General features: G+C 34.5%; 1 protein-coding gene across 5 annotated transcripts in view; it reads right to left on the minus strand.

The window, feature by feature from the left end:
* KIF6 (kinesin family member 6) overlaps nucleotides 1-24712 on the minus strand; it is a 174640-nt gene that overhangs the window by 46108 nt on the left and 103820 nt on the right. For 4 of the 5 annotated variants that reach the window (XM_084513564.1, XM_084513565.1, XM_084513562.1 and 1 more), the window contains 2 exons: nucleotides 14406-14508; nucleotides 7675-7730 (listed from right to left, as the gene is read on the minus strand). In XM_084513564.1, coding sequence (XP_084369690.1) covers nucleotides 7675-7730; nucleotides 14406-14508 — 159 coding nt within the window. The remainder of the gene's footprint in view (nucleotides 1-7674; nucleotides 7731-14405; nucleotides 14509-24712) is intronic. The other variant, XM_084513563.1, reaches the window with a different exon arrangement.

Below are 24712 nucleotides of genomic sequence, written 5' to 3' on the forward strand. Positions count from 1 at the left end.
ACTATATTTCCATTACTGTGTTTTGTCAGTTTTTTGTATTTTTGTACCTAATTTCTCTTCACATAAATTATTAATACCCTTACTGCTTGCTGCTATTGCCACTAAAAATAGTGGATTTTTTTTTTTTCATCTGTTTCATGTGCCATATAGAAAAAAAGAGCCAAATTTTTTAACAATATGCAGACTGTTAAAATCATGTGAGTATACCTGTCCTTAATTTTTCTTTAGAAAAGGTGTATTTATGTGTATATAAAAAGTGACAGCAAGAAACAAGCTATGGAAGAAGAAAGAGAAAATAGTAGATGATCAAAGTAAGGAAACTGTGGCTGTATGAGGAAGAACTATTTTACTAAACCAACACCAAGTGTTAGGTACGTTGCTGTCCATCTCTAATTCAGAATAATGCTGCTACCCAGAAGTTTTCAGACAGAAAACATTACATACTGCAATACAAAAATTATGAAGCAGGAGTAGCAGCTGTAATCAGAGATTATAAATCTTCAAATTAAAACCTTGCCAGAAGTGGGCTACTTTTATACCATCGTTTTAATTCTCAACTCTATAACCTGACTTCTCATTTTAAAATAAAATTAAAATAAATGTTGAATTAAATTTAAATAAAGTTTCTTTGTCATATACACTAAATCTCTGCTGTTGTCACGAGTGAGCATTTTTTGTCTTCCATAGTATGTATACATACTTACAGTCTTGCATGTATAGAAAAAGGGTGTTTATAAATGCAGGTTTTACATTATTTAGGTTCCAGTTAGGTTTTACATTTACATTGAATTCACAGAAATAATAGTGCAAGCTATAAGACAGTGAGTTGGGATCAATATTGTCCTTGAGCACTGTTACACCTTGTCCTCAATCTCCCTCATTTCTTACTATTTCAGAGAAGCTCTCAATGAACTGTGATGTAAAAGGACAATTTTTTGAATATTTGCAAGAAAATTAGTTGAAGACCCTTCAATAATATTGCTTTGCAATACAAGGACATGCCCTCATTAAAGACTGTCATTGGTTTAGGTATCCTACAATCCTGTGCACTAAAACCCAAGGTTGAAATGAGGCAGAGCAGTGCAGCATTCCTGTGGGTATAGCTGCATCATCAACATCATGTGCACATAATCCACCCACCCACCCTTTCTCATTCCAAGAGTGCCTGTTTCCTCACAGAGTTATTACTCCCACATGACTTTGCCCTTTCTCTCTCAGCTTCAATTATAACATTAGCTTATTTCTGGACAGACTAAAAACAACAGCTGCTTTCCTTTGGGCATTAAATACCATTTAGTACACTTTTTTTCCTTAGGAAAAAATTAACCTTACTAGTGGTGTAAGTACTCCAAAACAGACATTTACAGGGATGAACTGGAAATGTTTACTAATCTTAAATGCTTCTAATATGTGGCACATTTTTGTGCATGAGAAACATTTGTAGTCACTAAATTCTGAATGAACGCATTGTTTTAACATACACAGAAAACAGTACTTTTAATGTTCCCAACTCTTTCTTGCTCTATGATCCATATAGTAGCACTTACGGCTTTCTGTTGTTATTTAATGATTTGCAATTTGTTTAGATGTCGACTTTTTCTCCTTCCTGTCAGAATTTTCACACAATGCTTTTGGTAATGGTATAAAAACACCTTGCTGATAACCATGTCCTAGAAATAAAACTATTAACCCTGACAAGAGAGATGCTATATTTCCATGTCACTTTCTTTGCAAGTATTGTCCCATACATGCATTTTTTGGCCATCACATTTTGCATATTGACACCCTGAGCAGTTTGGAAAACCTACTCTCTGAAAAAAACATCTAATGACATCAATCATATCAGTTATGTTCCTCACACTTAACTGAATCACCTCATAAATCTGTGATACCACAACACCAAGAGCTCAAACTGGATTATTGGCAGACTGTTGATGTCTGCTTTATCCACCTTCCAGACTGCAACAGCTAGTTGCTTCCAGACTTGTCCACACACTGGATGCTGATCACTGTAAACTCTTTAGATTCATGAAGATCATTTCCCTCCTGCTAGTCAAACTGGTCATCATGACACCAGAAATCCGTTCTACTATGCTGGTCATCTTGCTGCAGAAGGATAAATATGTATGCACTGAATCTGACCATGGTAGCAAGTGTTAAAACACTTTCTTTGCTGTCAGTATAAAACATAGACTAAGAATTACTACCCTTGCTTTCCAAAGAAAGGTGACATCATCTCAATTCCTCACCAACAGATCTCAAAAGAGGTACCACAACCTGGAAAAGCTCTTCCAAACTTTTCCTTGACTATGACTGAGTAGGCAAAACAAACAACCAGAGCCAAAAGATATGTGACTAGATGTCCCAGCAGTTTAGGAAGGTTTCTTTACAGCAAACCAGCAAGGACTAGCCTTTCCCAGACAGTGAGAAGCCTTTAATATTTCACTGATGTGCACAGGACGAGTACATCTAGCAGTGCAGTGGGGTGGATGGCATGCAGGCTTAGACAGCAAAGATTGACAGAGATAACTTGACTCTGCAGCCTTGGTACGGCCCACATTGTGTCCCTCAGGTTAATCTGCCTTATATGAAGGGTCTGTAACTGTCCAGCTTCTCTTCAGGCTTTCTTAGATAAAGATTTAGCCCTTCTGGAAGACACTGCTCTGTTTATATTGAATCTGATCAATAGCAGCCTTCAATACCTTAACTATATAGCAACTTTCTTGTTTCATAAATACCTCATGAAGTATCACAAAATCAAGAAAGAAATCATAATAGACGATTCATTTTAGCCCAGCCCCCTATATAGACTTCAAAGGAATTGACAGGCTAGGTAAGATGTCCAGAATTAACAAAATTAAGCTCTGTCAGGCTAAGTAGACACCAAGTTCTATAACTCAGCTTTGCCTATATAGTGAAGGGCTATATCTGTACCTGTGCTGATCACAAGAAAGGCAGAGCATTGTTATTAATTGGTATTTAGAGTGCCTGGGAGAGAGGTAGCATTTCCAGCAAACAGCTTCAAAGTTATTTAGATCAGGTGATCTGATCCAGGCGATGGAGCAGAGATTTCCCTGCAACCCATGGAGAAGACAAGAGTGGAGTATTTCCCTGCAGCCTCTGGAAGATTCCATGCTGGAGCAGGTGGGTATGTCCTGAAAGAACTGCAGGTTATCGAGAGTCTATGTTGGATTAGGCAAAAGGTGTGAGGAGGAAGTGGCAGAGAGGAATGTTTATGGACCTCCAATCCACATTCCCCATGTGTCACTTGCCAGGGGAGAAGGCAGAGACATTGAGAATGAAGGTCTGAATGAAAGACCTAGAAAAAAGGGGATGGGAAAGGGGATGGGGGAAGGTGTTTTAGATTTTTGTCGTTGCTTCTCATCATTCCAGTCTATTTTAATTGGGAATAAATAATTTTTTTCCGGAGTTGAGCCTGTTTTGCCTGTGATAGCAATTGGTGAGTGATCTCTCCGCCTTTATGTTGACCCATGAACATTTTCTTATTTTCTCCCCCTGTTCTGCTGAGGAAGAGGAGTGAGAAAGTGATTTGATGGGTGCTTGACAGCCACCCAAGGCTGACCCATCACAACATGCTAGGCACAATACCTCAATTTTTCCAAGAGGAGATTCTATACCTTTACTATTCTGAAATAAAATTCTTGGCTTCAGCATTTTTTTTTTTTTAACTAAGACTTTTTAAGTAATACTTTAAAGGATCTACATCTCTTGTTAAAGCCCCTAACTCTATGGGAATGATAAAATACAAAAATATTTGCAGTGACACATCATGTTTTTTAATGAGAAAAAAATATATATATTTCTCTTTTCTTAGCCAGTGAAATATACATTTTAGAGTTTTTAATATTAGACTAGAAAGACAAAAGTTTATTTGCATGTCAGTACTGGCTCACTGTCAACTACTTCTCCTATGTTGGTTATAGAGTTCCAATTAGTTCCCTGACCTCTCAGTTATTTCTTTCCAGTTTTACTTAGGTTGATTTGATTTTGATGATTCTGTATTTGCAATTTAAAGTTTACTCCTTGGTTACGTTCCCTAGTCATATGTAAACAATTCGGAATAGTTCACTCAAGCTGATCCAGACACATCTACGTAGCCCAAATCCAGTCTTAATTTCTCTGCCTTTTGATAGTGTATTTATGCAGTATACTGACACTGAAAAACAAGCGCCCACCAACATGCTCCTCAATGCTTGCACCAAAGAAATTTGCTCCTTTATTTGGAAATCAGAAGAAGAAAAAAATCATCATACAAGAAAATGCACTTTCTTATTTCTAGGAGGTAATGGTGAAAAGTAAGAACGATGAAAAATCTGATAAATATTATTTTCCATAAAAATAATTTAAAAAATCTCTACATTCTTCTATTAATATAAAAGGAAGCAGAATCCAGGAATATGTGGTATAGAAGCAAAGGCACGTGGTAACCATGTCTCATTTCTTACATTACAGTCACTTTGCTCTTAAACCCAGTTTACATCTAGACTGTAATCTAGACTACATCTGTGTTTCTTAATCTTTTTATGCAAGCTATAACACCAGCAAGAGCGTACCATGAAAATCTTATTCCAGATTACTTTTTCCAGCTCTAATATCCTGATGTGTTTTTGAGATGCTAATGTAATTGAGAAGTGGTTGGAATATTCTGTGTACTTTTTACTGCAAAACACTAATATTTCCAGTCAGAATGAAAGGATATTTATGACATACAAGTTACAGCCAACTACTGTCACTATCTCAGTATATAATCAGATTGCATGAAATGTACTCTATAACCTCTGCGGTGCATAGTTTTGTACTATTAAGTGTAGCTTAGAAATAACAGAAACTGATATTGATGGGATCTGTTCTTGATTGTGCACAAGGCAGCCAGGAATGCTTTAGGAAACCAAAATAACAATAAAAGTAAATGAAAGATCTAGTTGCAGGCTGCAGATGGCTCTTATTCTTCCTGCCACATTTTCAGTAAAAATTTGGCAGCTTAATAGCCTTACTTAGCATCTTTAATGTTATGCATACTATGATGAACAAGAAAAATTAAAGTTTTTTCCAGGATGCTAAACTATGTTAACCAGTGTAATCGCATTTGTTAAGCTGAGTAAGCCAGCAAGTGTTGTTCTTGATGTAAAGTTTTTATTTTTAGAGAGGTGCTAATAGGCAGATTTATTTACAACTATGATCAAAAGAATGCTGGACAGGAGAAAAGAATAGGAGAATAAAAACCAGTGTGTAGGTCAACCAGAGTGCTAATTTTCATATGCAGCATAACGTTACACAGAAAGAATTCAAGGAAGGACTGTATGTTATGATCACTCTCAAGCCTCAAACATCAGTATTTAAAAACCATCCACAAAGTACTGCATAATCTGTGGAGATCAGCATATCCATATGGAATCTGCATGTCCTGGATGGAATTTGTTATTCATACAATATGATTACAGTATGAACTAAATGAAAAGAATATTCTTCCATTTTAAGACCAAAATAAAAAAAATGGAGACTAATGAAATACAAGGTGTGTGTAAGGTGGCTGCTAAATTCCTATCCCCAAGCAGCGCTATCACAGCTCCTGGCAATGAGCATGATGTGTTAGTGTGTGACTACTTATTGCTGGTGTATATTCAGTGTATATTTTGTATACTTATGCAAATATACTTTGTATACTTATGCTTTGAAATGGTTTTCAACATCAGCAAAAGAAAAAAGTTTGACAGCCACTGCTGACTTTGGTTCTACCTCAGTCTAGGCCAAGACATCATTTGGGCTTCCTATCATAGATGAGTAAATCCAGGAGACAGAATTAAGTCAGGACAATGCAGACTTCAAGATGGAAGCAGAGGAAAAGAAAAGGTTGTATCCTGATCTAATGGTTTACATTCACACCTTGGCACAGTGATGTCCAAAAGCTACAGGCATTATTCACCTTGGTGATACTTCCTGTTACATGGTGGATAACATTCATTGTCATCCACAGTAGGTTTAACCTGCTTTTTTAAGTTGATGATGGGAATAAGCCAACTGACACATGTTGCTAAGAAATAGTTTGACTGACATGTGTCAGCTTTCCCTTACTATCAACCTGTGCAGTTTACAGCTGTGGAAAATGTGGATTTGGGAGTCACATGTAGAGCTACAGAACCCAGACCAAGTTCAAGACGACTAGTGTTTTCGGGACATAAGTGTATTACTGTCACCAAAATCAGCTTCTTGTAATTCTTTGAGAGATTATAAAAAAGCAGAGAAGCTGGATAGACCACGTGACTGCAATGGCAGGATTTAAGTGAGATTATATGGACACAGGAGAGACTTGTATGTGCAAGGCGGATATTGAACTTTTACTGACACTGGCCAATCTTGGGACATCCATGCACAAGGTCCGTATTGAGCTATGTTCTATCTAACCTGAAGGAGATAATTATGCCTACTGAGAGAAGGCAGATTTATTAATGTGCCATGACTGTTGAAACAGCAGAGTATTCAGAATGCTGGCTCAGCACCTGATGTCTATGGTTCTAGATCCCTTCAAAACATCCTTTGTGCAATGTTTTATCACACAGTGGCAACATAACTAAGGTTTTCCACATAGTTCACCTAATTTGAAACATACTGTGTACCATCTCTGAGCAGAAATTGTGATGTACCTGAAGTTTCTTGACAATAGAATCTGACAGTAGCTACTTTTCATGACCATGGAGAATATTATCATGAATATGGTGAAAGTACATAGCAATCGTCAGGAGAGCCTTGAGATTTTTGTCCATTCCCAGCAGTCAACTGCTGTTATGAGACAAGTAGTGATGACACTGGATGCTAAATCACTTTTAAAATTAGTCCCTCATGGTCTGTAACTGGAATCTTGAATAGATTTGGTTCACCTGAATGTCAGCCTACAGGGACTTGGTTCACCTGAATGTCAGCATACAGATGACAAAGACTTCAGTGATAGATAACAGAACTGTTTCACATCTGACATAGAGCCTGGATAGCTAATTGTTAGGAAAGAGGTTACAGATTGGGAATCAACAGAACTCAGAAATCACCTAGGAACATATCAAGGGCTGGTAGAAGGATTGGATAAAACCCAGCTTCAGGTTGAATGTATCTCTAGGTGACTTGGCTTTGAATAATTTGAACCTGGAAGCCAAACATATGATGTCGGGCCCCTAAAACAAAATATGAAGAACCCTCCCACCAAGCTGAAGGACTCCTCAGAGTCATTCTAATTAATCTGTATAAAGGAAGTGCAGAGGAATAATTCAACAATGAAACCTTATTGTATCAAAAGCTATATGAATTTAATACATTGATGACACAACTTGGAACAAAGTTCTTTGGATCATTTTATCCTGCAGTGAAATTCAGGAAATCCAATGTTAATACCTTAACTTCTCCCTTTGCTAAATTTCAGATCTCATTTCAAATAAAGAACTGAGCTGTTCTTCACATTATTTGGAATAATCATGTTTTCATATTATTTGGGAAAAAAAAAAGATACATAAAATGATTACTGCTATCATCAGTTACAATTTATCTCTTTGGAAATATTAATAATCCATTGATTCATTTATTTTAGAAAATAAATCTCTTATTGTATCCTCTGAATGCTGCAATTTCATCAGCTATAGATGTAAAATGAAGCTGAAATGTACTCACTTATTTTATTTCTCACTTCATTTATTTTTTCTCCAAGGCATTTAGCTTCAGCAAACCTGTCAATGCAAGCATAATGATACAGAATTATTCAAAAGCACAACTAGTGAAACTATTTGTTCACAATAAAATACCAAATTCTTCATGACAATTTTTGTTTTGTAAGTAGAACTGGTAGGAAACAATTTTCCATCAAAAAAGATAGTCTGGCCTAAAAGAAACAATTCTGAATGCAACAAATGGGTTTATAAGACAGACTAAATAAATTTGTAGCTATAAATTTTTAAAATTATGTTATTTCAATTCTAAGAATTGGATTCTCTTAAATACTCATATTAGGCTATGATATTAATTTTAATATGATAAATTACTTGCAATGTATACAGCTATATAAATATAGAAAGAGAAAAAATCCGAAGTAAAAACAAAATTAGAACATTTGCTCCCCAGGAAAATTCATATTTAAGCATGTAACTTACACATTGCTGGTAATCACTGTGATGTGTGAACACGTATACCCCTGTCACTAAGAAACCTCTCAACAGAAAAATAAGAAAGTGTGACAAAAGTAAATTATTCTGATCTTCTACAGCTAGCCCTTATTATATCCACCAAACTAATTCCATCAAATTAATATCCACCAAATCAATTAATCAGGCTTTAGAAAGTCCCTTTGTAGTATTCAAGTAAGTGGACCTCAAAACAAAACCGGAAAAGTGAAGTTTCCCTTGGGGTATTTCATGGTAGAGGAATGTAATCATTGTAAATAAGGGACAGATACAGACTAACTTGTGTGTTTTCCTTTGAGAAAATTACTAATTGCCTTTTGTAATTCACAAGATTTGTTTTACTTAATATGCCATATTTGTACCATCCTAGCATAAAATGAGGCCTTCCATCTTGGGGTAGTGTTTTGACAAGAAAAATTAACTCAGTCATTTCTTGAAGGAAAGACCAAGGAAAGCTCAGCATGTTGCAGGATGTGTTTTTAGTGACTCAGTAGGTGGTTCTCCTCTCAGAATGTTTACAGCACTAATCTACTCACATATTTCTTGAGTGTGCTGTAAAAGAAAACCACCTGTGGCAATCAAATATCACTTGTCCTTTTCTACAAAAGTTGTGATTAACTCTGGTGGCCTTTATGAGTCTAGAGCTGGTAATTATATTTCTCCTGAAAATATCCTTTTTTAGTTTTCAGTCCCCAACTAATGATGAAAATTGTTTTTATATGCCTTTTCACTGTATTTTTTGTGCTATAGCTGATTGAATTTAAGTAGCAAATTATTCATAGTAAGAAATGTTTGTCTGAGATTGTACTTGATAAGAGGTAATGCAATGATCACTTTTTACAACCTTACATTCCCAAAACACCAAATAACATCAGTCAAAGAATCTTCAAAGCATTCTTGACTGCAAAACATTGTTACAGAAATTTTTAGAAAGAGCAAACTGAGATACAGCGAGATTAAGTGACTTGAAGAATGTTAAAAATTGCATTCCTATGCAAAATATTGTGAATCACAGCACAGACATCTATCCCAAATTGTTAAGACTGGAATAATATAAACCATGTACAGACGAAGTATCTTGCCCACCTGCATGCTGAGTGATACTGCAAGCTCTTAGGGAGACCATGTTTGTTATATTTGAACAATACTGAGTATAATTGCATCCTAGTCCATGATTAGGATGTTTTTAGATGTTAATTATTAAAATAATAAGTAATCATTTCATAGCCAAAAATGTCATTTTTTAAAGATGGACTACAGTGCTTAAAAATTTTCAGTAGGTACATGTAAAAATTAATTTACTGACAACTTCCTGACTATATTCAAATCACCAAACCTTTATGTGGTATGAAAAATATTCTAATGATCAGAATTTTATTTTTTAGCTTGCAGCATGATGTTGCAGTGATGCTCACTTCAGTGTTGTTAAGCATTCTGCTCACTGTATGTCTTGCTCCTTAGTAAATGTGTGATATCTAGGGATTTCATTACAAAGCAGCTGCCTACTGAGCAGAATGAATACATTTATATCCTCTACATTCCCTATAACCTGCTAGAACTTGAGGTCTTCTCCTTTTATCCTTTTTTTTTTTTTTTCCTCCTATCAGTTTTCTGATATTTTATAGCAGTTGTTGACATAATTACTACACTTATTTAACTCAGTACTATATAAAGCTGTTTAGGAAAAATGGTATCTAGATCAGGCATTCAAATGCCAAGTGGATTCTGCTGTAAGAATCATGACAATCAGTTCAATGTACAATGGCAATGTCTGAACATTGTTCAAGGAAGTATCCATTGTAATAGTTTGAAGTGTAGAAGAATAATTTGCTGCATTGTGACCTTTGTCGTAGGCCATTAGGATTGACATGAAATTCTGAATTGTTATTTCAATGTGTGTGAATGGACCCTTGCTGAATGTGAAGGCAAAACTATAACACTTTATAGTTAAGTAACTGTTCAAATGATTTGGTCTAGGTCTTCGTCTAGCCAAAGTAACTGAGGAAATCTGCAAACTGTATTTTTGACTAACTCAAATAGTGGCAAAACTTAGTCAAGAAATGTAACTTTCACCTAGGAAGGTGGGGCTTGGAAAACTACCCATTCTCGATTAGTCCATTTCCCTGTAAAACTGGAAAGTGCTGGAATTTCATGTGACCACATTCAGATCTGCTCATGGACACTTGTTTTCAAGGCTGAATTCAATGTGGTTAAACAGCTCCCGCACTTACTATATCTCGCATAAGGAGGGCAGAAGCCTTTGAAGCATCTGTGAGAACGTTATATAATCCTTTCCCACTTAGAACTTGTTTTGACATAAAACACAAAAGGTATGGAAGGTTGTGTGAAGATCTAATGGGAACACTCCAAAGTACCTCTTTCTTTCCTCCATATCCCATAGACCAAATACTAAGCTCATCAATTACTTAGAAATTATTGAGGCAAAAGTCCTGTGGACTCTGATTCATGTTCACAGATAGATTTAGCTAGACAAGCTGAAGCCAGATGTCTATCCAGACCTTATTCATAGCTTGCTGCCTTCAAAATACGAATAGCTGAATGGGTTATGCATCTGTTTCTCAAACACCATAGTTTATTAGCTGGCACTATAACCTAAACTAAAATTTGGCATTAATTTATAACAGACCAAGAAATTCCATCTCTGACTATGAATCATAGACAAACAAAATAAACAAGATAAACACATAAGATTTGATTCTAATATTGGAAGAAAAAAGGCTACTTTTGATACTGCTCTAATAAAAAGTCTGGCATAAAACTGATATCAGCATGAATAGTGATGAGTGATTGATTATATTGTTAGCTCCAAAGAGTCCATGAGAATCCTACATGAAGAGAGACTGCTCTGTAGGAAGGCTGAATCATGGCTTCTAGTATCTACAAGATGAAATATTCTGTCGAAAACGCCAGAATGAATTTGGACACTAACTGCCGGGGAAGGAAAATTTTGCAAAGATTTAACTCTTTGAACATAAGTATCAGTAATCAAAAAATTAATACTTTGAAAAACAAATACCTAACTCATAGTGTAAAATAAGACAAATTCAGATGCTGTCAAATGAGAGATTGGAGATATTTAGTGAAATACACAAACATTCACTCATTTCTAATTAGACCTAAGTGATACTCATCCTTTCCATGAAACTCATCCATAGCTACTTAAAAACCAAGTTAGCCGATAACTAGCTGAGACACAGAAAGCAGGAAAAGAAGCAAGTGGAAAAAAATTAATGGAGAACAACAAAATGGAAACTAGACTTACATCACATCTGTAAGCTCAGTAGAATTTTAATTCTGGAAATACTGACTAGGATGGGATTTAAAAGGCTTATTGCAGTATACAATATTGCAGTGGAGTTGCTTAGCTGGGAAGATTTCTCGCTAGTATATTTCACCAGAAAATGAGACACATTTTTCTCCACCTTAGAAAAACAATGCTAAGAGAACACTGTTGTATTGAGGAACAGGACATTACTAAGTTCTCTGGAAGTCAAGTATAGGATGTCCAAATTCCAGAAGTCTGATTCTGTCTGGGCATAAACATACATGTAGATTCTTAAGCAGGGCTGCAGTTATTGTTGTACAGAAGAAAAATGAGAAAGAGTTGTTTTGTATTAACTGCAGCCTAAGCTGTAAAAGATCACCCTTTCTATCTTACAAGGCCAATTTTTTAGTACTTCCCATAGGTAACTCTACTAATGGGATAGTCTGAATCTATTGTCTTTCACTTAGACCATAAATCAGAAATCACCCTTAACTAAATAAGCTTCCCTGTGTGTGTTTTTTTTTGTTTTGTTTTGTTTTGTTTTTTTTTTTTAATCCAGGGATGATACTGAGTTACAATACTGAGTTAAACCCCTGTAAAGATCTCTGAAGTGGTAGACAAAAAGTGTTATGTTTGAGACAGTATTTCTTTTACTTTTTTTTTTTTTTTTTTTTTTTAAGACAAAATAAATAGTTTCAGTATTTGATTTGATCAGTTGATTACATTTGATAGTTTATACACAGGCAGTTATAGAAAAAATACTGTGTATTTACAAATATGTACGTGTATATTGACAGAATCACAGAATGGGTGAGGTTGGAAGTGACCTCTTCCAACAAGGTTAGCTGGTCCAACCCCCTACTCAAACAAGGCCACTTAAGAGCAAGTTATTAAGACCATGTCCAGGAGGATTTTATAGATCTCCAAGGAGGAAGACTCCATAATTCATATAGATTCACATCCATGTGAATAACTTCACAGCCCAAGCAACAGCTGTGACCCTCACAGTCAAACTTTCAACTAGGCTCACCAGAGTTCACCATTCAGTTAATACAAGAATGGTATAATTAGCAAGCCAAGAGAATCTACCCAAAATACCCAAAGAAAGAAAATATGACAGCTAAAAATAAGTAAGTTGTGAACCAAATACTGTTTGTGGTATGACAGAAGTGGTTATGTAACTGTACACAAAAATATTAACATGAGAGGGCTACATGTAGATGGAAGTTATGGTAACCTTTAAACATGTGGTGTCCACACACTTCTTCCTGTGCAATTTGAACACTGGCTGGGTAACCAAGTTTTTGTGCAACTGGTGGTTCAGAGACTGCATTCAAAATTACAGACTGGACTTGATACAAATCCAGTTTAATGAACTCAGTAAACTTGGAGCTACAAGCATCTTTACTAAAATCCATTGAAAATGGCAGGGGAAAACTGTCTTGCTCCAAGGTATGAACATTCACAGCACCGATTTCAGCAATCAGCTGCTGCATATTAGAGAGGGGCTATCCAAGGCATGAATGTGAATCAATTTGTCCTTTAGGGAAAGTAAATCTGGTGTCAGTTTGTGGGTTCTGCCCATCTCTATTACATGTTCTGAAACCAGAAGGAAATACTGGTTTGCTTCATAGTAATAACTATCAGAGAAAATATGGCAGAATTGTGATTAACTAGAGTAAATTCCAGACATGGCTCTGAAGTGCTGTGCTCCCATGACCACGCTGTAACCATGAAGTGTTCTCTCAATAGACAGTAACGTCAGAAATGACTGCAGTGCAAGTTACATGTGGCATCATCTGATCTATTGATCAGAAGAAAGACATTATTAAATATCCAGTTTATGTGAATAAAACTTTATGAACTTCTAATGCCTTGGCAATTTGTGCCCCCGTGGCTACAAGTCATAGACCTGGGTGGAAAATTAACCAATTCATGAAAGTGGTAAATAGCAAGATCTTGAATAAACCATGGAGACATGGAGCAGATAATTTCTTGCCTGAATTACACTGAAGTAAATATATATAAGATACAGTGACCCTGAAAACAATGTATTTAATGCCTGGTAAGTAGGAAAATTGTTCTGTTAACAAAGCAGAAAAAGCAGACAAAACATGAAGGAAGAGACCCCAGGAGAAAAAAAGAAAAATAGAAAAAAGAAAAGAAAAAATGGTTTAGGGGAATATTAGTTAGAAGGGTACATTGAGAGATATACTTTTGACATGTCTGATCTAAAAACATTATATTTCACTTGTAAAACTGACAGTGAAACAGTACTTTTCTACAATCAGCATGATAAAGTCTTGGTGGTTTGATTTTTGAGATGCTTAAAGTCCACTTTATTAAAATTCATGTTTTTAATATTTATCCATTCTCATCATCTTCACCAGAAGATTTTGAAGTGCTTTGCTAGCATTAACAATAAATGTGCGAAGAAAGTATTATTTCTGTTTTAGAGTGCAAAACTGGAAGAGAGAAGCTAAAGTCACTTGGCAAACAAGATAGAAGCAAGACAAAAGCATCTGTTACACATCTCCTAGCTTACTGTCCAATTCAGTGCTGAAGCCAGTAAAGCATTTTTAACAATGGAAATTACAGTAATCAGTTTAGTCACATGAATCTAACTTCCTCTAGATAATTCCTGATCGTGAATGCCATTTACCACATTGCTTTAATGAGGCTATGAAGATAAGATGAATAAAGCCTGTGGAAAGATGCACTGAAATCACTCATGCCATTTTCATATTCTGTTCAGACTTTCCCTCCATCATCTCTTAGTGCCTTCCAAATATGAAATATCCCCTGTAAGAAAAGGCCAAGTTTCTGTACCAACATCTTAACAGGGGCTTAGGATGTTTGGCGTAAAACTACATGTTCCTATTCAGGCTTATAATGAACTCTCAGATGTCTGTCTCCAGCTGTACTGTTGTGACACTCACCTCTGTTTTAGAAGCTGTTTGTTGTCCTCAATGGTTACACTGTCAGCATGGTCCCACTTGAAAACTTCAAAAGCCTCCTGACATCCAAGGGACATCTTTCCTCCTGCCCCAAGGAAAAAAAAAAAAAAAAAAAAAGGGAACTACTTCAAAATAAGCAAGAGACAGACATTTCACATTCAGTTAACTCCTTTTTAGACAAATATAGCAAATCAGCCCAATGGTCTTAAAAAAAAAACAGTAGACTATGCTCCGTGGTCCAGCAACAGGAAAGTATTTTTGACAAAAGCTCTCTTACCTGACAAATTAATTTGTTTTCACTTAATTTCTCTAAAGCATGAATATTTGTGTTGTATAATTTCTCAAGACAACTTACATTTTTCATAAATAAAACCAAAATGTGAATGTTGTATATGAAATATTCTTAAGTATAATATGAGGTATTTCTTAAGTATAAGAGTATGAGGTATCAAGCTGCACTTTGCTTCTGTATTTCTTTCATTCTTCTACCATATTTGCCCCAAGACATGAGTTGAATATTTTCAGTGCTCTGTGAAGAAAAAACGTTGGGCTTCTTTTAATTACTGTTTCATCACTCTTAGTGAATGTCACCTCCTTTTAGTGAATCAGATGTTCAGATATTGTACCTACAAAAATGGCTGGTTCTTGCCTTTTAAACTTTCAACATGCACCAGAAGTTCAAGACCTATTTGCTTTTTTTTTTTTTTTTTTTTTTTTTTTCAGGATTACTCCAGAAAAGTATGATAGTCTGTCTTATTTACCAGTTATCACTGCTGAATGATCTACAGATACAAGAAACCATGTATCTGTATTAGTATTAACAAAAAAAATATTCAAAGGCTACTCACAAATCTGCCTTCCTGCTTCAGAGCTATCAAGAGCCCCACATCCATTGTGTAAACTTTCCTGGGATTTTGCTGTGCAAGAGTTTTCTATATGGTTTGTGGCAACTGACAAATGTTACCAATAACATATAATGTTTGCATATTATTTTCCTGGCTACCTACTTTGCAATTTTTGTGTAAGCAGGGATGACATGTATTAACAAAGCATACATAAACAGATGTTGGGCTATGCAATACTAGCATGCTACACCTTGCTAGTCCAGCTGAGTTCGCATGAAAAAAACTGCATTGTATAGTCACTCCAGAATGTATTCTGCTGCCTTTCATTGTACTTTTCCTTTCAGGACTACCTTTCACTGACTTGTATGAGATTTCTGTGGTGTAAGATACTGTTTACAGTGAAGGCTGGTAACACAGACTAGCAGTTAGGGTTCAATAATCAGTAAAAGTTTTAAAAAATCTTTATTCAAAATATAGCAGAAAAAAAATGCCCTCTATTTCAGTCAAAAGAATCAACACATCTGCTACTAATTTAAACATTTTGAGTTGAAAATAGAACCACCAGGAATGTTTGAATGGCAAAGCATGCAGAAATGCTCCACCCTTTTTGAATAAGAAAATCAAAGAAAGATACAGTGCAGTTTTGCTGCTGTGTGATCCAAAAGAGCAAGAGGATTTAGGAAAATATATTTTTCTCTGATAATGACCTGAGAAGATAGTGTTCGTGTTTTATGCTTGCATTGAAGAAAATAAGTCAGCTTTGGAAGCAGAATTTTACAGTACATACATCCCATCACTAGCACTAATTTTAATATGCAGCCTGAGCTGACCCTCTAGAATTATTATTTTATTTTCAGAAAAAGTTTGTATTAAGTGCAGAAAGACTTAATGAAATTCACAGCTGAGCTTAAAATAAACAGTGAAACAACTTTATTCATACGTAGTACTGCAATGTAAAGTATTTAACCCTTCTGACAATGCTTTGCCTTTGAGTTTAAGAATTGGAATTAGGTTTGGAAAACAAAAACTTTTTTGGTGCTTACAGTTTCTTCCAGGCAGAAATGCATTAACTAAAATTAAAGGTAACCTGATAACAGTTTTCCCCTATTACATTAAGTGGCAGCAGAATTGAACAGGTACAGCTTAACAAAGCACTCATAAATAGATCTCCAGAATTCTTGGGAAGGACAAATTTTCCAGTGTATACAGTCCGTTTTAAGAAAATACTGAAGTATATGGAACAGCAAACAATCACATTCTGAAAATGGTATCTCAGGAAAGAAGCTTAAAAAAAAACAAACATTTTTTATCTCAGTTAAAATCAGTTTTTATCTCAGCATAATATGAGCATAAAACAGCTACAGAACAAATGCTGTAGCCTGTGGATAATGATGGAGACATTTGGGATGATAATAAGGGAATATAGTAATGTTAATAGTAAAAGACTGCAAGAAACATTGGAAGCTTGATGGAGTGGTGGTGTTTTCATTCTGTTCAGTAAAGATTATTCCTTCTGCATGCTTAATGTATTTTCAGTCATGCTGTTTATATTTCCTTAAATGACCTATAATTTCATAAAGTAATGTTGTCTTCTTTCAGATGGCCTCCAAGTGCAAACATGCACTAAAATTATTGGCATGCTCTCTCTCCTAAGCCTAATTCAAACAAATAAGCTACGTGTTCTTTTAAAACAAGGCTCTATTGACTTCATTTTTCTCTAGCTGTAAATTGATATATATTTATAACGCTATATGTAATAATGATATTAATAAAAGCAGAATTAAGAGAAGAAATCATTGATGATAGCACATTGTTGTCAAGGTTCTCAAACAGTTCAGCTAAAACTATTAGTCTCATAGAAAACATTTTCATTTGCTCTTATGTGCCAAATACTTTCTCCTCTCCTTTAACACTGTAGCATAGTGTTACAAAATAAATGTTTGAAAATTCTTATCTAAGGAAGAATCATCATATCCTACAGGGAAAGAACCAGGAAACACATGTCATCATGTCATTACAATGTGAACTGGAATTAACATTGTCATTAAAATAATTTAAATAATCAGAAAATCAGAAAAAAACTTTTTTTTTTTTTTCAATCACATTCATGAAATCATTCATGAAAAGTTGGCAGGGTTGCATTAAAAAGTGATATATTTTGCATATATATTTTTTTTTACACTTTACTGTTAAATTGTGTAAATTGGCTTTAATGTTCAAACATTCAAAAATGTGAAATCTATAGCAAACTTGTCATTCACTGCAAATCAAAGTGCACAAACTTGGAGAAAAGTCATATTTGATCCACATCCTGAATTTGAATGTTTAAGAATGTTCTCATTAAAGGTTTGATATCAGTCTGTACTCCTATCCAGTGTACTACCCCAAACTGTATATTAAACAAGACATTTCATTGCAAGGGGTTCCTCCTGGAAAACATCCGAATTACAATTGTCCCACTGACCCTGGTAAGTCAGAGAGCAGAATCATGACTGGTCATAAGCCCTGACCTAGAGTAACAAGAGCTGAAATTACCAAAAAATAGAAAGCATAATGTAGTATTCATTAACGGGCTAAACACTTGAAATTAGTAATAATTCAAAACTGAGCAAAAATGTAATAATTTTGGAGGTGACATAAAAAGATCAAAGGGATTCCAAGACTCAGTCATACACCTATGCCAGTTATAAGCCCACAAATCAGCAAAGACCCTGACAAACATTATTCACCTTCTTCTATCACTAGGGTAATTTATTTTACACTGTTACATATACAAATGCTATTTACAGCTATCCTAAACAACACTCAAAGCCTCTCAAACGTCTAAATGGGAAAATAAGTAAAAGGAACATCTAGGGTATAGTGTGACACAAATGCTCAAAAGCCAGGAGAGAAATTATCCCAATTTAGAAGTACTGGACTATTTTTAAAGACTTTATTTTAGTGATTTTTACATAAAGCTTTCAAGAGTACCCCATCTAGAAGTCACACTTCGAGAGTGCTAGTCTAGACACCTTCTCTTTTTGGTTTGTTTGTTGAAAAAGATATTTCTGCTTAAAGGGAGAAGAACTACATAAAATTTAGCGCATAAAACCCACAGAAAATATTTATATCACTCTTTAGTTAAGTCTGGAAAAATGTATCACACAGTAGTATGAAATTGGTATCTTCTGTGATAGAAGATACCTTATCTGTCAGAAAGCAGAATCACAGTATCCCCTTACAACCCCAACTTGTAGCCAGATTTTGATCCTGGTATGACAGTTTCAAGGGAATTGTAGTGGCCCTCATGGCACAGGCTGTCAGTTTTACCTGCAAAAAGAATTAGAAACAACTCTCCAAGAAAGAAGAATCAAAGCTGCAATTTGAGCTGTTCCGAGGGAGGAACATTGACTGTGTTAACAAAAGCAACCTCTTAGGAATAGCTGTTCTGACTCTTCATAGACCACGTATTCTGATGAGAAAGGCATCTGTCCGCTTTTCTGCCTACATATCTGTTTAGTAAAAACTACTATTTCACTGTAGAAGACTTTGTCTTTTCATCCTTACCAAGTATTCTGTCTGCCAATAATTGCCAACTCTTTCACTGAAACAAAGAGCAAAATGTCCGCTTGGCTCAAAGAAAGCTCTCATAGAGAGCTTGTCTTGTCTGAAGAATTTCAGGATGGTGGCTATTGTGAATTGCAACTCTTCATTCTTATAAAGAATATTCCAATGGTCAACCTGTTCTTGCTGTTTCCACTTAAAATCAAGTATGAACAAACGAATTGTGGGCACTTTCAAATGAAACTGAAGACAAATTTAAGTCTTTATATTAGAACTAAAGTCTTTGCATGTAAGCAAACTAAGTATTTGCATGTAAGTGTATTTCACTACATCTTCATCAGGATTGCTCAAGATATCACGGCCAGCTGTTCAGGAAGGAAAAAAGTAGGTGTAACAGAGCTTGGAAATAATGAATCAAAATAAAATAAATACTGAAATATTGGAAAATAAACCCTAAGACAATATACAACACATATTTTCCTGCTGTAAAGCTCAGCTAAATTCATCATGATGAGCATGTGCATTACATATGACTACCTTCATCAGACTGCACTGAAGAAATGGGAAAGACATAAAACAGGGTTGCTTATTGTACCCCTGCAGCGCTAAACATCAAAATATAGTCTTCGGGGAATTTAAAGCCTCAAAGGAAAAACAGAATATTCACACTCAATGAATTAAATAAGACCATACCATAATTTAATTTCTCTGGCTCAGGAGTTTCTTTTGTTCATTTACAGGGAAGAAGAGGGTAAAATGAACAGTTTTTTGAGTTTGACTATATTTACTGTGATAGTGCACATTGATCCAGAAGGTCAGACTGCACTGCACATGTGCAAATATTCACTGTGCAATTTACTCATGGAAGCTTGAGTTAATTGGTGTGGAGGTCATTTACTTAGGCATCATTTTATCAACATAAAGATAACTGATGCATAATAGACAAACTATTCTGTATATGTTAAAATGTTTGTTAGTCAGCAGTTCACCACTAAATGAGACAATGTAAATGCCTAACAGCAAAAAACAAACTTGTACAGAACTATGGGGACACAAATCAAAGACAAGTACCATTACAAGTACTGCAATAAATACTGTTAGAGGATATGTGATCACTAAAACTAGGATTTATTTAAGAAAATCAAAATGAAAGTTACATAGAATTCCAATTTTGTAAAAATTAATTCTTAAAAGGTTTATGTATTAATAAATACTATAAGAATAGTAAGGTAAATATCAAAACGCATATAAAAAATGTTAAATTAAGTATGAACTTAATTTAAAATAAGATAAAATTGATTATTTTGCAGTTCACCAAGATCATAGAAAACCACCACCACCAAAATTCCAAATAATATATGAGAGCTGAACCTGATCATGCTGTTTTTTAATTTTTGTTATTTTAAGAAATGTCAGGAAAAACAAAGGTAAGAAAAAAATATTTTTTATACTAACCAAGCGTATTATTTAATAGGTCGACTTTTGCAACAAAAGCCAATTGATCTTACATGGCAAATGATGGCCAGAAATCCAGTTTTAGGCTCCTTATTTACATGTGTTAAATCTGATACCACACTGAACCTTAGAGCGACCTCAATGCAAAAGGATTGAAATTATTGAAATCTTTTTCCTTCGTTTTCCTTGTCAGAAAAATAAGAATACTAGTTTGCCTTCCTTGTCAAATGTTGCGAAGCACAATGCTATTGAGAGTTACAGGATAAAGAAAAACTGTTAGTAACAATAAATTGTCATCACCTTCACATGACAGAACACATTTTTTTCTAGGATGTCTTTTATTCTCAGTTAACAGTACCATTTTGCACTGATTCTGTTTCTGTTACAAGCTCTAATAATTTCTCAGACAACATGGCATGGATTCAACATCATGTTGAATATCTGCATCAACATTAAGGATTCACGATGTGCCTACTTTATGTTACTTAGTCATGCTTTTGTTTGTTCTTTAAAGAGCTAACAGCCAGCAGAGTTACCAGATTTTCAATGTTGGGCAGAGTTCTGTCAGGGTGCAGACACTGAGAAACAGAGGCTACTTAGCATGAAGAAAATGTTTGCAGATATCAGCAGTGAGGAACAAAGTAGTGTATCTTTTGATAATAACAAACTTTTCTCTTGTTCTGATATCAACATTACTACAAAAATACTTTTCATATTTTCAAAGTGTTTTTTTTTTTTTTTTTTTTTTTTTTTTTTTTTTTTGTGATGGCTTGCATGTTTCAAAGAGAAAAAAATAGGTATTTTTTGACTACAGTTTACAGTCATTTTCTTCTTTCAAGCTGCCTGTGAGGTCATATCTGATTATATAACACATACACACATTGGAAATCCTTAATTAGTAGGTACAAAGAGAGGAGAAATGAAGCGTGGTAGGCTTGGCAGAAGCTCAGAGAGTGGATACAAAGGAAAATAAGAAGTCAAACCCACAAGAACTTTAGGAGACACACCCAATGCTGCTGCCACATCTAAATAAATAATATTTATTCCAGCATTTTTGTCTATGCTGGAATTACAAATCTCAGGTAAATTCTGATTAAAAAAAAAAAAAAAAAAAAAAAAAGGATATATATCTTATACTACTTTGCTCAGTTTACATTAAAAACAGCACATTATAAATAGAATGTGCTTTTCCCTCTCTTTGTAGGAGTCTAAATCTGCACCCTTAAACAGTTGATGGAGTTGCAAAAATTTTACTAAAATAAGACAGGGCCAATATGTTAGTCCATTGTTTTCCTTATATCTTTTGTGATTCTAATCTCTAATTTTGGTTGCAGGTACTTTTTTATTTACAGTTTTGCCACAATGTTCTCTTCAAATTCTTTTGAAAATCTTAGTAAGGTAAATCCATTTTTTTCCAAGACTCTATCTTGCACCTTCATATAATTTATTGCAACTCAACTCGAATATTAGTTACTGTATCACTTGCATTTATGCATGTAAGTAATTCAGATGTTTACTTACATTGGTGTCTGGAAGCTGTAATTAAAAAAAGGAGACCATTAACTTATACTCTTTGCTGATTAACAAGCTTAAGAAAGAGAAATTAATTCCATCTAATAATTCATTGGATTAATGCAGCTTAATATAATGCAGGATTGAACTGAAAACCTATCTAAGGTCACTTGTTAATCAGCCAAGAAATAATAGTGTTTGGAAAAAATAACTTTCTATTTCTATGGCAAAAGACAGAAGTATAGAATTTAAGAGGCATTGCAATATATAAAACACAAGAGAAAGAGGAGTAAAATTAATACCTGTTTAGATATTTATACCCTGAACAATAAACCAGTAGACAAGATTTTGATGAAAGTGAACACCATGCCTCAGCATGTAGAAGGCACATTTTCAACCAGATGCAGAGTTTACTTGATTCTGAACTTTCTTGTTTAACTTTCAAAAACGTGAATCAGAGATGTATGTAAAGTGTTATTGTTTCAAGCTGTTTTTGTTGTATCCTCTAATAGTTGTGATCTATATCAAGTATGATACAGACAATCAGTGCAGCCTACACAGCATAAGAACAGACAATTGCAACTGAGAGAAATCTTATATTGGACACTGCAGACTATGAAAAAGCTAGAAAAGCACATATAATCGTAGAAGGAAAATTTTATGCTATATAAAATGTGCAAGTTTTTTTATTAGAATTATCATCATCCATTTGAAAGAACGTTATCTAATAACTCGATTTACTTTAGACTACGTTTTTAAGATGAAGACTTCAGTTAAGTAAAATCAAATTAAATGTATATATCTTGACATTACTCACACGTTTGCCATGTTTCAGTAGCAACAATGTTTGCTGCTTCTGTTTTAGACTGGAAAACAGGCTTTTATGTTCAAAATTTTGTCTGCCTTTTTTAACTCCACCAGCATGTCTAAATAAAGATAGAATACTCTCATTAAAATTTACCTCATCTACATATTTTAGGGAGCTTTGAGTGATAGATACTGTATTTAAAATCTCATTTTCCTTATATCTTTCACAATTTTAGAAAAATGACTGAATTGTGGGATAAGAATATTTTAAGAGCTTTACCAAATGACAGCCTACATCAATGGAGCCATGACAGTTTGGACCAAAGGCAAATGAAGCTTTTTGTTAGACACATCTGTAGAGATCTGCGTGTATTTTTGGTGCCTGGAGAACTGGCTCCACTACCAATCTTGCCGGTAACACCATAAACCACAAAAGAGGCGTATTTCATTTTCAGAGCGCTTCAGCAGAGGAAAAATGACTTGTTATAAACATCAATCTGGTTTTGGAAACTTATGTTACTTTTAATTCTACATTACATTTTAGCTTTATTCTTTGTTAAGATACTGAGGTTTTCTGAATCCTGTATGCTCTACATCTGTGGAACACAAGACAAAATTGTCTGTAGTGTTTACACCATCAATTAGTTTGGGGCTATTTTAATATTTCAGATTATTAACTGAAGTAGCTATTCTATAACAAGTTTGTTTGTTTGTTTTCAGCAGGAACACTTTAGCACTAAAAAGTGGGGTGTGCTTACACAGAGAGTTGAGAGAAGAAACCATGGCAGATGCTCTGTGGTAAGCTGTCTTCCCACCAGTCAAAATCGTAAATAAATTTTAAAATTTACTATCTATTTACATCCAATATGAATGAGCATTACCAATCTAATTGTTTATTCCTTTTGGTAGCTGAAAATTTGATATTAAGAAATGAATAAAACTTATGTGTAAAAGAATTAACTTTGATTCTTCTTCTGTTGAAGCGTTATTGGAGTTTCTCCCTCAGAATGAACATGATAGTCTCTTGGGTGCCCACATACAGATTTTAAAGTTATAAGGCATGCTATTCCCAGCAACAACCATACTAAATTTCATGTACTCTCTTCCTGAAGAGTACATCATCTCCCCTCCTGAACAAGTCCTGTAACTGTTACATTACAGAAAGCATCCCTTCTTTCTCATGCCATTGCTGATGTTTTAAATAACATTGGTCAATACAGTCAATGTATATAGACTATTCTCTAAATAAACATGCAAAAACAGTCCTTCAGGAAATTTAACTAATATTCTCAAACCTGAGGACTTATAGGCGTATGATAAACTCTGATAACATCAGAAGTTTTTCTGCGGAATTGAACATATTGTAACTCTTATATTATAGTAGGGGTGCATTTTAGTGAGCCTAAGTCTAGATTTGTTGGTAGAGCATTCAGTAGTAGTTAGTACTAGTACCTGAAATACATATACATATGTATATATTTACATATATGTATAGTATAAATACATATATACACTTATACATATTTCCTCTTTTAACTGTAATAGTTATGAGATAGGAGACAAAGTAGAAAAAGAGGAGATAAATATTATACTTAAAAACAAATTGGCTAATTTATTTCCTGAATTTTCACTTCACCTTTTCAAAAATTTATCACATTGCTCTTAGAAAACTTGTGGTTACTTTTCCATTATTTTGGACTTTCCTCATCTGTTAAAAGCTTTAAAACAAATCTATTTTCTTGAAAGATTGAATTGTAAAGGAAGCACTAAATCTTGGTAAATGTGTGTGTGTGTGTGTGGGGGGGGGGGGATATTCTAAATGCTCTGAATGCTATATACATCTTTTTGTAACACAGCCTTGCCAAACAAAAGCATAAGTGTACATGCCAGCTGAACCACAGTGTTAATGGTCCAGAAGTTTGAGGAGGTTTAAATAGAACTATAATTTTCATTTTTAATAAAGCACTTTGATGAATGCCTTTATTCATTTTTAAACAGTTTTACCAAAATCCTACTACTCACTAAAAAATAGGATAAAGCACAGCAAATAGCTGATTCAAGTCCCTTTTTGCTGATAATAATGATAAATAGCACACATATTACATTTTTAAGAACAAAATTATG

This window comes from Aythya ferina, assembly GCF_964211825.1.
Source record: "Aythya ferina genome assembly, chromosome: 3".
Classification (NCBI taxonomy): Eukaryota; Metazoa; Chordata; class Aves; order Anseriformes; family Anatidae; genus Aythya; species Aythya ferina.